The 15666-nt window shown below is 34.6% G+C and overlaps 1 protein-coding gene across 2 annotated transcripts; it reads right to left on the reverse strand.

The window, feature by feature from the left end:
* Nucleotides 1-255: 255 nt before the first annotated feature.
* LOC122599506 (galacturonokinase) lies at nt 256-5807 on the reverse strand. Of its 2 annotated transcripts, none has more exons than XM_043772033.1 (14): nt 5611-5807; nt 3981-4094; nt 3794-3865; nt 3626-3669; nt 3400-3541; nt 2932-2997; nt 2556-2635; nt 2348-2447; nt 2035-2207; nt 1765-1802; nt 1658-1686; nt 1499-1568; nt 1248-1337; nt 256-727 (listed from the first exon to the last, which is right to left on the reverse strand). In XM_043772033.1, exons 1-14 carry the CDS (start codon nt 5641-5643, stop codon nt 483-485), a joined length of 1296 nt encoding a protein of 431 aa, XP_043627968.1. In that variant the 5' UTR covers nt 5644-5807; the 3' UTR covers nt 256-482. The 2 variants fall into 2 exon arrangements, with proteins under 2 accessions (XP_043627968.1, XP_043627967.1); XM_043772032.1 differs by lacking the exon at nt 5611-5807 and adding an exon at nt 5296-5370.
* Nucleotides 5808-15666: the final 9859 nt, after the last annotated feature.

Consider the following 15666-nt stretch of genomic DNA (forward strand, 5'->3'; position numbering starts at 1 on the left):
TTGAAATAGGAGAGGCCTATGATATTTTATTTTTCCACTTTCCAGTTTTTAAATGATATTCTAAACTCATTAGGTAATTTGGTTAAAAAAGATTTAACGTAGATCGATAATTAGGGACTGGTAAGATGTGCGTAAAAGTTCACAACTTTGCTGTAAACATTATAGAAACATAATTCATTTTCGACAAACTTACAGATTTGTACAGGTCCTGGAAAGAATATGAGACGATTATAAAGGTCAAAAACAAAAGGCCAATATGGTATCGGGTATCCAAGTATATCAGGTATTTGATAGAAATGTTCGTAAACACCGTTGGTTCGCCGTTTTATCAGAAGGAAAGAAAGAATAGTACATGAATCTAAAACTCCAGCGCAGTATTCGTGGTAGTAGCTTATGATACAAAAAAAATCAAATAAACGAAATAACATACTTTAGTTACATATGTGGGCATTCATTCATGAAATTATAGGTTCGTCTCAGCCTCAGATGACTCGAGCACAGTCTCCTGAGTCACATATCACAACGGCTGTTTCTTGGTTAAGATGGGGAGCCAGGTCGGGTTGAAGTTTAGAGTATTCATTTTTGACTAATGAAGCAGCTTTTTCTGCATAATCTGCTTTCACAAAAGCTACACAGCACCCTCGAAACCCAGCTCCACTGAACCGTGCACCATAGACCCCGGGTGCTTTTAGAAGTATCTCATATAGTTGTATTAGTGGTTCACAACCTGAAAATGACGTTTTAACAGTTTGTTTAAAAATCTCATCCATTCTTGAGATTATTGGCAGGATCACTAAGGTCAAGTAGTTCAAAAAATCTGTACATCAAGTCCAATAAGGTTTCCTAACTCTAGGCTTTTCCAGGTTGACAAGCCTCTACTTACAAGGTGATGGTTCAAGGGCCGAATTGGATTGGTTTTCAGTCATCGCATGAAAACGTGATGTTGTCAATAAACACTTCATCTCTCATTTCTTTTGGATGCTAAAAATGTGCCAGGGAGTGTTTGAATTTGACTTTCAAAACAAAACTGATTAATTGATGTAGTAATTAACTAAAATATCTTCAACAGCCCAGCTTATTCCAGTTGATCATTTGATTTTGATCACTCAATATCACATTCAACACCCCCTTACATGCGAAAAAATCTTGACAATATGCCTCGCATCACCAAGTGTGCAGAATATTCAACGAATTCATCCGTAAGTAAGATTTTTAACTGAATGAAAATATTTTGAAGGAAGGCATACCACATTCATAATTCTGAATAGAACTTAAGCCAGAAGCTGAAATAAGCTTTCCAAACTCTTCAAAATTGCCACAACCCCATGCTTCTAGTCCTAAGAATGAATCAAGCAACTTCAGGAATCAAGAACTTGATAGATAAGAATAGCATTTGAACAACTACTCAAGGAAGGTAAAATCTAAACAAATAGCGTGTAGAAAGCTCGCAAAGAAAACAACATTATAATCCCATTAAACAAAAAATTACATGAAAAACCTTTAATAACTCGCATATTCTCGGAGAAATAGTGTTCTGCTCTTCTGGCTAGATCTGGTTCTAATTTGGACTGCAGAAAAGAAAATCCTAATGTAAATCTGATCCATCGACATTTATAAGAATTTAATTGCACAGAAATGAAGAAAAGAAAATTAGAACCTTATGAGCCACATATTCTTCTTGTTCAACTGTAAATCAATTGTAAAATAAATCAGTAACTAGGTATCAAGAAAACAATAGTCATACCAACATTGGTAAGATCTAACCGTTCGAAAGAATAGGCTCAGCTTCTTTTCCCGCGGCCCTGTAAACAGTACAAACAAGAATACATAATGAGCGCAGATAATAACAGGCAAGTAACTTTATGTTGCTTAAATCAAATATATAACATGTAAGTAGTTGATGTCATTATTCCATAAAAGCAAACTCCGAGCGATCTTTATGGAAACTTATTTGATTCAGTACAAACTTGCTATTATAATTACGATTAACTATTTTCAATTTATGGTTCTTGGATAACTTTTAGAGAACATTACTTAAGAAGGATCTCTGCAGCCTCTCGACACTCTGTAACTCTCCGGTTGTATCCTGGGTTACTTGTCAAAGCCTGCTTTAAGCCTGAAAATGCTAATAGAATCTTGTAAGGAACTTTTGCTTTAGCATTTTTCTCCACAACTTTAGGTGGGTGTATAAGATTGTGTAATTTGGTCTGCACGGAATTAACAAGATTTATTGTGATAAAAGTTCTTAAGAATTAATAATTGCATAGATTTAATAAGATAGGCTATTGCTAAAATATAGTATGATTTGAGTAGCTGTAAGTTGTAATAAGAATGGTTCCAATAATACCTTGCAATCCATACAAGTTAAACAGCCGTAACTCGAAAGCAATATTGCTGACTGATCCAATATGCCATTTTTCAGACCCAAATATTCGTTCTCAATTAGCCTACAATCACAACTCTAACACTTAGAAATCGTTTATTTTTATTCACCTCGAGACAATATTAAGTGTCAATCCAACCGATAACTTTGCCAATATTAAAGAGGAACCTACCGATCATACTCAATATTTTCTGTAGGAGATATAGTAAGATTATTTGCATTTTCTAGAGCCAAGAGGTAAGCAATTCCAACCTGTTAACCACGAAAAATTGAGATTACTGAATTTCCAAACTTAAGAAATAGTTGAAAGTTCAAATAAATATTTGATTAGGGAGCATAATCTCAAAAACAATTAGCACATATAAGCAAACTTATATTACAGGTAAGAAACAGCTTGACTATCGAGATTTGTGATGTATAGTCTTGTGGTATCAGATGTAGAAAAAAACCATAATTCCAAGATTTCTCAAAAATATTAACCAAAGAAAATGACTTACATATACAAGCTCAGTAACTTTATAAGAAACAGAATAGGACCAACAACTTACAGCAGCAGACGAGCTTAAACCTGAACTATCAAGACCCTCTGTGCCACAAATGAATCCAGTGATCCCCTGCACAAATTTAAATAAAGAAATTATTTCACAAGTCATAATGGCCTCTGCCAAATAAACGATGTTGAACAGAGGTAGCAAAATGGACAGCAGGGCAGGTTGCATAATGGGTGGGTTGTCTCCAATTAATATAAATACGGTAAACATGACTATAAAAATATGTTACATAATCGTAACATAACAATATTATTAAACACATCTAGCAGGTTGCTTGCATTTAAATTCTACTTTGAGAAACTTTCGACCCATTTGGCCTATTTGACCCCTTTCTTTTAGCTAAGCTTTTCTAGTTTCTCAATTTGAACTGTTAGAGATAAAAGATTACCCAAATAAACCTATTCAAAAGTAAACATATCATAACGCCACCTATGACTATCACTTTAGATCAACAAAATATTTGACCTGTTTTAGATGGTTCCCTCCACGTTGTAGCGCATACAATGCTCCTTTTGCATAGCTTCCCCACTTACATTCTTCTGTATCTGATGGAATGTCATTGCCAATTGACTTGTCAATATGCTTTGGAAGCTGAATTTGGTCAACGCTGAGGTCAATTTTTCAAACTTGAGAACACACAATGTAAACCATCATTATACATGAAAGATACAAAGAATAAAATAGTTATTACCTGAAACAAACTTCTCCACTAAATTGTCCAGACCTAAGTAATACCTTGAGACGCAAATTCGTTTAACATGAAGATCAGAAACGGCTATTAATTCAGAAATAATTATTAAACAAGTAAATGCTCAAACTCTACCAAATAACTAAGCTTTCATGATAATGTTTTTCAGACCTGAGAATCACCAGAAGGCACAAATCCAAGAATTATACCCTTGTCAATTGTCATGGCAGAAACTGTTCCACCCTGCACCACCCAAAAAAAAAAAAAAAAAAATTTGTTTACCGTCAATATATTAAAGCCATGAAAACATATGCAAGATACATATAAAAAAAATTGGTAAATTGAAATACATAGCAACCTGATGATCAATATGCGCACCCAATGGACAAATTCTGTATGGAGATACAACAATTCTGACCACACTAACAGCTACCCCGGCCATTTCAGCAACTATCTTCTTAATTTTTTCCAACTATACAGCACAACATTTGAAAATTTGAATTTTGTAAGCAAACAGATTTAAGCTCAGACGTTTTAAGGGCTGCATATCAATTAAATCACAGTTGTCTGCTTATAGAGATAGTTACATTTCATATACACATGCCTAATGTATCAACTTTGAAAGGAAACATGGTTTCCGGCCCTTGGTTATCCCTAATAGAGACTGGCCTAGTGACACAAGAGATCTCATTTTTTCCTATTTTCTGCATCAGCCCAAGTTTGAACCACGGACCTCCAGTTCCATAATAAAATTATCTAATTTAGCAACAACAAAAATTCCCACTAATTCTTACATCTCTCTCAAAATCTGATTGATTTCGACCCTAAACAGATAGTACCAAGTATTTGGTAAAAACTCAACATCACCTTAGTTGTGCTTCCAAACAACCCCAAATAATACGACCGTTCGAGAAAGAATTATCAACAAAAATAAACACCCGAACAAAGATAAAAACACCTCATTTAAGCAACTAAATAAGTAGCAAAAATTCCTTAAACTGTTATTCAGAATGTTCAGAAAGGATGCTAAGTTGTTGATATAATGACAACTAAAATCTATCAGTATAATTCACTTATGGCCAAATTCTATGCTACAGAACTGGACCTTGTTCATTATAAAAATAGAACTGGACCTAATAATGTACTTCTACGTAACAGTAAATAAAATGCAACAAAAAAAGCATTGAACTACTACTAAAATAATAAACTACAATAACATTTTACCAGAAAATTTGTAGAATATATCATACTTCAAAACTTGCTATAGTGTACGTATCAAAATTACATTCATTATTATTATGCGTATCGCTTGATTTATTTTGCTGACACGACAGGATAAAGAAATTACTGTCAACTGTTTGCAAATCAATACGAGGTGGGATACATACAATGCCAAATTTAAATGTGACATACATCATACATGATAGATTTTCGGGCAAAAAATGATACAATATAAAAATATAGTAATATCTAACATGTAGTGGTAAATTATAAAACTAACAAAAATCATAAGCAGTGGCCGCCTTGAGAATTCAAATGCCCGGGCAGAGCCGAGAAAAAAAATGCCCCCAACTCTTAGCGAATTCTCATATATAAACAAAATTATTTTATAAATGATAAGTAACGTTATAACAACAAACTATATATACATAACAAATTCATAATATAAGTACCGATATTCTTGAAGCTCTCGTAGCATTCTTTATAGCAAATTGGGACATTAATCTTTGTTAAAAGTTAAAAAAAAATTAATTAAAAAAAAAAAGAATAAAAAGGTAGTAGTATAAGGCCAATATAGATATACATACATATATACATTCATTAAATGAAAAGTAACAACAATAAAATCCTAAAATATGTCGTCACGAAAGAACAGTACAGATACATTGCATTGCAGTACATTGCATCATAAATAATAAATAGTGACAATATTACATTACAAATTGAAATATTATTTTAATGAATAATATTAATTGTAACAGACTAACCTCAGAATCAGAAGGCCAAGATAAGACACCCATTTTATTTGGATATACGAACTCTCAGTTGAATGGAAAAAATATATATATATATGATAAATTTTTGGATCTGGGTTTTATTTGGGATTTTAGATTAGATATAGATATTTAGACATATGGAGTAAGGTTGAAGAATTATTAGGATAGAAATATGATTGGTTTGGTGAATGAAGCGCGAAATTATTGGTAATTATGAGTTGACAAACATGTCCAACTCTTATGCTTTTAAATTGATGCCTGGTAACCCGACCAGTTTTTTAGTAAAATGACCACACTTTTTGTAGCGAGAGTCGCTACAAAAAGTTAGTGTACGAAACCGTACACTGTGGACCATCAAGTCCACAATGTACGGGCGGTTCTATATATAGAAACTCGTATCGTCCGATTTTCTCACAATCGTTTTCAATTCTATTTGTTCTTTCATAAACAATTGTTTCTATTTGTTCTCACAATCGTTTTCATATAACTATACTTATAGTTATAATTTGTTCTTTGAGTTCTATTTCAGTTCTTTTAGTTTTCAATATATATATATATATATATTATTGTTTTCATTTATATATATAGATATAGATATATAGATATACATTAGATTTTCAATATACTATAAATTGTAGATCTTTAGTATTATTATTATAGTTTATCATTATTTCAGATGGATTTTGAAAGTATATGGGGCGAAATGGGTGCGGAAGGTTTTGAGCTTCACTTAGAAAAACCTGATGAAGAATTTGACATACCAGAGGCGGCCCCTCATTTTGACTACGACGCTAGGGTTTTCCACACCGATCAGGTATCCTTGTTAACTTTAAAAAAACTAATTTAGGCAAATATCATTATTAGTTTATATTTTAGTAGTATTTAATTTGTGTTTTTTTTAAAATTTATTGCATATTTAAAATGTTAGATATATATTAGTATACAAATTAATGATAATTTGGGTTACCAAAAAGGTGGTCGAGTTACCAGACGCCTTTTTAAAAAAAACTAATTTAGGCAAATATCATTAAAATATTTATATTTTAGTACTATTTAATTTGTGTTTCGTTGTTAAATTTATTGCAATTTTAAAATCTTAGATATTTATTAGTATACAAATTAATGATAATTTGTTAAAAAAAACTAATTTAGGCAAATATCATTAAGATATTTATATTTTAGTACTATTTAATTTGTGTTTCGTTGTTATATTTATTGCATATTTAAAATGTTAGATATTTATAAGTATACAATTTAATGATAATTTAAAAAAAAAAACTAATTTAGGTGTTCGATTCACACGAAGAATTGTTCAACTGGGCCAAAAGTACAGGATTGCAGCTTGGTTATGTGTTAATCAAACGACGAACAAATTCCAACTTAGCTGGTGTAAAAAATAAAGTGACGATAGTCTGTAATCTTTCTGGGAAAATGGATGATAGTATAGGCGGGCTCGTTAAAAAGACACTTAAATGTCAGTGCCCCTTTAGATTAATCGGTCGTTTGACTGATGATGGTTGGAGGATAACCGTTGTAGACGACACACATAATCACTATCCAGCTGAGAATCTGGAGGGTTACGCATACGCAAGAAGGTTGACTGAAGAGGAGAGATTGTTTCTGGAAGAAGAATATCATCGTGGTAGTACGCCCCGTAGGATGTTAAAGCTATTGAAAGAAAATTTTCCAAGAAACTTGACCCGCAGTGATGACATTTACAATTTCCAAAAAGTTTTGCGGAAGAAGGCGGCCGAAAAACATGGGAACACTCCAATGCAGGTATATTATATCAAATTTACATATCTTTTTATTTATTTACTATGATAGAGTATCTGAAACGACATATGTACGCCATATTGTTCAAACGAAACAGGTTATGTTCAGTTTGCTTAAGGAGCATAATTACTTGTATTATCATACAACAAACAGCGTATCTGGTCGGTTGGAGAATCTATTTTTTATACATCCGACATCATTTAAGTTGTGGCGTGCATTTCCTTATGTTATCCAAATAGACGCCACGTACAAAACTAATATGTACAACATGCCATTGGTCGAGATCGTTGGTGTCACTCCAACAAACAGGACCTTTAGCATATCATATGCGTTTATCATAAGCGAACAAGAGCATAATTATAGATGGGTGTTGGAGTGTTTGAAGTCGACGTTAGGTGAAGGCTTTGATGTGCGTGTGGTACTCACAGACCGGGATCTGGCGCTAATGAAAGCATGCAAAACCGTTATGCCTGAAGCATACCATTTACTGTGTAGAGTGCACATATGGAGGAACATAGACAAATTTAGCATGCCATCGTTAAAAGGGGAAGGGAAATGGGGGCCTTTTTACGGATGGTGGAAAAAACTTTACGAGTCCCGCACACTAGAAGAGTACACCAACAATTTATCATATTTAAAAGAGAAGATGGGTCCCCGTTTAGACAGTAAGTGAAGTGCTTTTGAAGGTTTTTTTTTTTCTAATTTTTGGTAAATCACATATACCTACACAAACTAATCAAATTTTAAATTGATAGAGGTTTACAAGTACCTGCAGAAGGAGTGGCTTTCCCCGTACAAGGAAAAGTTTGTGTCCTTTTGGGTGGATCAGCACCTCAACTACCGTAACTACACTACCAACAGAGCTGAGGCTGAGCATTCACTCCTCAAGTCCGAGTTACAGGGGAGATGTACATTTCAAAGAATAATTCAATGTGTTAATGATGTCCTCCTCGGACAAGATACAGAAATCAAGGGCCAACTGGAAGAAAGCAGGATTTATAGAGCTGGTAAACACAACTACCCATGTTTGAAAGACCTGCTTTGTGTTGTATCTGTGACAGCTCTTGATATAATGGTCGATGAAATTAAACGATTAAAAAATGAGATCGGAAAAGACTTGAGAAAATGTGGGTGTAAGGTGTGGACTAGCTGTGGCCTTCCATGTGTCTGCCGTCTAGCTGCGTACATGCATTGCAGTAAGTTTATTGAAATATAGGCAATTGCTTTTTTTTTTTTTTTGTAAATGCACAAATATTGTAATTATTTTTCGTCAAAAATGTAAACAAACGTGTAGAGGTGCATACCATAAATGACTTTTGGAGAAAGTTAGACCTGACACCGTCGACATGCCTTCCGGACAACGATCATCGAAAAGACTCTGACGATGACGAAGCTATCGACCAATTAGTAGAGGATGTTAAAGTCCAGTTTAAGGATCAACCGAAGTCAAATTGCAAAAACTGGATTTCTAAATTAAAAGACATCGTCTATCCGGGGAGAATGAAAATCAAGGACCCTTCTGTTATTAAAAATAAACGTGGAAGACCAATCGGGTCAAAGAAAAATATACCTCAAGTATGTCGGATCATAATTCGAACTACATTTAATTAATTGATTTTTTTTTTTTTGGTAATTGCCCCCTATTTGTTAGTATACTTGTAAGTGTAATCTGTTATTAAAATATTTTTTTTTGCAGGCGCCCGAACATAACAGACTAGCGACAAACACAGCACCCTCCGGTCTTCAAAAATCCAGGTCGGTTCAATTCTCGGATCAATTTTTGCAGCCGTCTATTGCATTTGGAGAAAGCCAATATGCGAGACACAGTGAATACGTGAGCACCCAATCACGTTTTTTCGAAGAAACAGAAAGTCAACCACAATCACCTGAAAGTCGGAGACAGAGTGATTATGTGGGCACCAGTTCTTTTTTCGCGGAAACACCACCACGTTTCTTCAATGAAACTGAAAGCCAGCCCGAATGGGGTCAGATTGGGAGACAAAGTAATTATGTGGGCCTATCAATGAACGTGCCAGACAATGTAGACGAACCATATAACAAAGTATTATGGGGTCAAAGTGGTAGGCAGAGTGGGTATGTGGGTTACGAGTTTAACATCCCGGGAAATACAGATTCCTTTGGCGAACCTTATAACAAACTATACTGGGAACAAAGTGGCAGACACAGTTCGTATGTGGGTAGCGATTCACGTTTCGCAGACACACAAAGTTATTTCGGAGACCAGAATAACCAAACGCAAGAAGAAACATATAGCTTTGTTGATCAATTATTCTCGACACCCATTACACAGAATACACAAAATCCACAGAACAACCCTGAACCGTTTACACACAACTTTTTCCCGAGTGAGTCAACATCGTTTGACATGAGTCATTACCTAGGCCAGCTCCCTAAGTTCTTTCAAAGATACGTTGTCAATATAAAAAATGTACAGTCTGATGGTAACTCTGGGTTTCGGGCACTGGGTGTTGCTTTGGGTGAAAACGAGCAAAAATTCAAGTGGATTCGCAAACTAATGCTAGAGGAGTATGAGTCCAGGCGCGGATACTATGAGGGTGCATTCGCTGATGACGCTAAACACATACACACTTTGCTATCAATGTCTTATCCAAATGCTCGCCCACACGATTACTGGATGATGAATCCATATTGCGCTATGCTTCTGTCTAATGCGTTGGGGGTAATAATTATCTGTTTAAGTTTAGAGGAGAACATCACATGTTTTCCTTTTTGGAAAGGGCCAGGCGAGCTATACGTAGATGACCCGATATGCATTGCCCTGATATCGGGGTCGACACATTTTGTTACGGTTTTTTTAGATAAGGACTGCCCAATGCCTTACACCTCAGCTTGGGGACATGATATACCTTCATCGCAGGCCTGGGCAACACATCCGAAGTATAGAGACCGTTTGGCTGAGTACCACAGACACATTCAAGCTAATAAGGCACCTACGGGATATGAGATCCTTGAATAGTTTATTTATATCGTATAATTATTTGTTTGTAACTCTTTAACGTATGTAATAATAGTTATTATAAGTACTAGATATCGTTGATGTATTTTTTTACTTATATTTGTTATAATGATTACTAATAATAGTTGACGTATTCTATAGCTATCTTTGATGTTTTTGTTTTTATAAGTACTAGATATCGTTGACGTATTCTATTACTAATAATAGTTGACGTATTTATTTATATAGATTAGGCATATTTTTTTTACGTTTTTTCGTTTGTTATGACCATCATCACCAGCACATCCGAAAAGATAAACACATATACACCACAAACATAATTGATACGATAAAAATATATTGTTTATAACCACAAAATACTAATCATGAGCATCATCGCTCTCATCATCATCATCATCGTCATCTAAATTGACATGATACGATCCGCCTGAGTATTGAGGGGCTGTGGGCAACTGCTGGGACGGCTGAGGAGGAAAAGGAGCCTGTGCATAACTAGAATAGTTAAATAATTCCTCAAATAAGGAGGACGTCTGGCTAGGCTAAGGTGGGTCATTGTTCAAGTCGAATGATGCACGTGGCTGTCCCTGGGTAAGATGCGTATAGTCATACGCCTCGGTACCCATCTGCCTGATGACCCGCCCTATGCCTCGACGATGCCCCGCCCGGGGTCCCCGTACATCCATGACAATGTTAGGATCTGGTGTTGGAACGGGGTCCTGTTCAGCCTCCTCCTTTTTCTTCTTGAGCTGAGACTGTAAAAAACATTACATTATACATAAGGTTGATTAATTAACATTTAATACTAAAAAATATAAAATCCTACAGAGAGACACATACATGTATTTCTTCAGCCATCGGGTGTTCCCATTGTTTATCCTTCTTCTTCTTGTGCTTAATCTCGAACAAATCCACCAAGTCCACGTCCTTGTTTTTTTCAACCTGTAAACACATCAATTTATCATAAGACATATACATTCTTTAATTTATACTTTTAAACACAAGTATATATATTTAATACATATATAATTCATAACTAACCTTCTCTTGGTGGACGTACTGAGAGTAAGACTTACGACCATGGGTCCCCGCAAGAACTTGCTTGCCCCTGTTCGTGTTGTTTCTCGCCGACTGCTTCACCCGGTCCTCCCTCTGGTAATACCCCAACAAAGCTCTCCAGTCCTCCTGTGACATACCCTCTAGAGGAACAGCCTGTTCCAACTGGGGAACTGCATCCAGGCCCCCCTTTTTGGAAAAGTGGGCTCTCTTGAACTGGCTCTTTCGGAGCCGATACGATCGGAGCAGTCCCTATCAACACACAGCCTGAACCCCCGCCTGATAGGATCCTCGGGGTTAGGAATCTGTATAAAGTGGTCCAATTTGAACTGAGTCTGCAATTTATAAAAGTAAAAGTTAGCGAAATTAAAAATTGATACAAACATCAAAGAAGAAGTTAAAAATGAATAATATTTTACGTTAAGAGTCGGGATGATAAAATCCTTTCTTTCAGCAGGCACATGGTCCCAAGAGTCGTATGTCTGAGGGATGTGGCGGACCAAGGTGCCAATGAGGCTCTTATACATAGAAGAATTTGGGCCGATCGCCTGCCACGTTTTTAAGTTGCTCGTGTCAAAGTCGATCGACAGGCGGCCCTTTTTCACGAACTCGGCCTCCAGATTTAAATTTTGACAGGGCCCCCTCCCCTTTCCCTTTCGTGGGGCTAGCAAAAATAAAAAAAAACAAGTTAGTAAAAAAAATATTAAATTAAAATATGAATTATAAAGAACCAAATTCTAAAAAGACAGGTTAGTAAAAAAATATTAAATTAAAATATGAATTATAAAAAAACCAAATTCCTTACCGCCGTTGCCTTTGCAGCCCCATGTAATCTTCCACCATGGTCGACGTGGGTCTTCATTGCCGCCATCACCGCCATGGTAAGTCGCCATCTATACTGCAAAATACAAATCATATTATACGTTTTTTGCAAAATACAAATCATATAACAAAATTATCACAAATTTAATTACTTTTATATATATCTTTTTTACTTGATAATAATTTTTAGAACTCCGTTTATACAATATAAATTTACTTTTATACTTTTAAATTTAACTTTATAGTAATTTTTAATACGTCTAAGGTAGTTTATTTAATCAAAATTTTTAATTCAAATTTTTAAATAATTTTGTATATTTAGTTCAATACATATATTTTTAACATAATCTTGGCTACTTATTTTAATCAATTTTTTAACAAATTTTAATCTACGTCATTTTTATTTTGTCAATATTCTAACCAAAAAGTAAAACACCTAACACTAATGACTAAAATATTCAATCAAATCAATATATTAACTTTTTAACTTAATTTTTTATACTTTTGAACTTGATTTTTATAATTAATTTTTATGTATATTTTTGTTGAACTAAATTTTATTACGTCTTAAGTAGTTTATTTAATCAAAATTTTTACATAATCTTGCCTATTTATTTTAATCAATTTTTTAACAAATTCTAATCTTCTAAATTTTGCATTTAAAGATATATATTCTAACAAATCACTAACAAAACAAATTCGTGGCTCCTAACAAATCACTAAATTATCAACAAATCAAAACTAACTATACTAACAAACCTATTAAAATCCTATAAACAACTAATAATTCTAACAAATTAACAAAACTGATATATATACAAAAACTATACTAACATATCATGGAGGCCCGAATTTTTTCACTTTTTGCAGCAAGGGTCGCTGCAAAAATTAGTAATGGTCTAGATACTAAAAAATAATGGTTTGGATATTGGGAAAAGCATAAAATACATACCACAATTTGAAATGGCTTGAAAATTTGGGGGAGGACGACCGACCGGAATTTGGGGGAGGATAATCCCGACACTGGCGGTACTGCGGTGGCGGTGGACGGCGGCGGCGGCTGGCGGTACTGCACGGTGGTGGCTGGCGGTGGACGGTGGTGGCTGGCGGCGGTACTGCAATAGATGGGTGGAGGAAGAAAAAGTGTAAGAAAATGTTATATTTTGAAGGGTGGAGGAAGGAAAATGATGGAATAGATAGATGGGTGGATCGGTTTTTAAAAACGGCTCCGGGTTAACTTATTGCAGCGAGGGTCGCTGCAATAAGTGGAGTAACGGTCGGGTCAAACATTTAAAGCGGTGAGTGGAATGCTGACGTGGCGAGGGTTATTGCAACGAGGGTCGCTGCAAAATCTGCCTGGTCAAATTACTAAAAATGGTGGTCGAGATACGGGGCGCGTTTAAATTTCACCGTCTCTCTCTCTCTCTTCTCATGTGTACTACACAGTAGCATCAGAATAACGAATTTAACAGATCTTTGTTATTTCAGGTTTTCAACGATATTGAGTTTCGATTCTAACAATAATGTTTATTATGTATTTTTATAACACAACGTGACCGTGGTCATCGCGGTGATGGTGTGGTGGTGGAGGCGGTTGTTGGTGATTGAGGCGGTGTTGAGTGGGGTAAAATATTGATGTAGAGGGTTGAAAGATAAATGATTAATAGTGTAATTTAATTATTAATGTTAATGAGATTGTGTAGATAAAAATATTTTAAGAGGTGCTATGTGTGGGAGGTGAAAGAAGCGGTTAACCAAAACCGGTTATTTTTTGAAACAATAAAAACCGATTTACGGTTAACCAGTACCAGTTAATAATTGATTTGAACATATAAAAACTCTAACCTACGTAACCGGTTTTGATTAATATCAACCAATTAACCGATACTAATTAACCGAAAATAGGTTAAAATTAACCTCTGCGGCAGATTGCTCGAATTACAGACAGTGGAATACTGGAAAACTAAAAATTACGGAAAAACTTCATGAACTTAACAAGAACAAATATGAGTAGCGAACTTCAAGAGACTCAAGCATGTTTACAGTTAGAAGTAAGTAGAATAATATCAACAAGTAGACCAAGACGCCAAGCAGAACAAAAACAAGCCATTTGTTAATTGTAAAACTATTGAGTTCGAGAGAGAGGGAAAGATACAGAGTTGTAATTTTTGTAAGGTTTTTTTTGTGGATTGAGAAAATGATCAAAATTGAGCAATTTCAGTTGATTTGGGTTTTTTTTTTGTTAGTGTTTTTTGTGAATATCAATAATTGATTTGAATCAGAAAACAATTTTGTGATGATCATGATTGAATGAAGAAAAGGATAGCGGCTGGAATTGGTTTCGGATTTTGGGTATTGACATAAAATAAGGGTTATTATAAATCGATGGGTGGTGGCTAGAATCGATGGATAGTGGCTGGAATTGATTTATATTGATTTGGTATTATAAATCGTCTGGATGGGTTAGAAATAGAAGCGGCGTGTCAATAATATGGTTAGGTATATAATAAATATAACATATTATAATATAACCGTTTAACCGGTTATTATTATGTTTTTATAACCTTTTATAGGTTAACCGGTTATTAACCGAATTTTGTTTTGAAATATGTAATGGATTACTAACTGGCGGTTAATGATAACCTATAACCAGTTTGTACCTTATCGGTTACTAAGCAGTTTCGGTTACCGGTTTACTTTCGGGTCGGTTAGGTTAACCGGTTATTTTTTGCACCTCTTGCCTATGTGTGTATATATTATACAAATTTCAACATTTTTAAAAATAAGGAGTTACTTTTTTAAAATATAGTATACATGTATAAATATACAAATTTTTGAAAGGTGTTAATTACTGCGAATATCGGGAGGTCTAGCATACGTTCTCTTCATTTAATCCGCGTTAGAGAGATTAATCGCATAATAGATCCTCAATTTAAACATTCGATGCAACACTTTTATCACCACCTAGATATGGGGAGGGAAACTCTGACACACCATAGATGAAAATTAAATACATGTGGTCACCCTCATATATTTATGCGAATGAATCTCAAATCTCTTGTTTTCGCTCATATTCTTTCTTTGTTCGTCAAATATATACCCCCTTCGCATGGATGGTCATTGCGCAAAGATAGACACGCATAAATCGAGATATGGTCTAAAACTTTATACCTTTAAACACCACACATTTATTATTATTATTATTATTATTGTTTAAATTCTTTTTAAAATTTTATTTTTAGTTTTTATTATTAGTATTATTGTTGTTGTTGTTGTTTATCTTTTGTATTTCACTATTTTGATAATGGAGAAAACGACAATGATGAGACTAAAGTGAAGAAAAGGTTGGTTTAGTTTAATGGGTAAGGACATAGTGTCAAAGTTTAGCATTTTGTCAA

This window comes from Erigeron canadensis, chromosome 5, assembly GCF_010389155.1.
Source record: "Erigeron canadensis isolate Cc75 chromosome 5, C_canadensis_v1, whole genome shotgun sequence".
In the NCBI taxonomy this organism is placed as follows: domain Eukaryota; kingdom Viridiplantae; phylum Streptophyta; class Magnoliopsida; order Asterales; family Asteraceae; genus Erigeron; species Erigeron canadensis.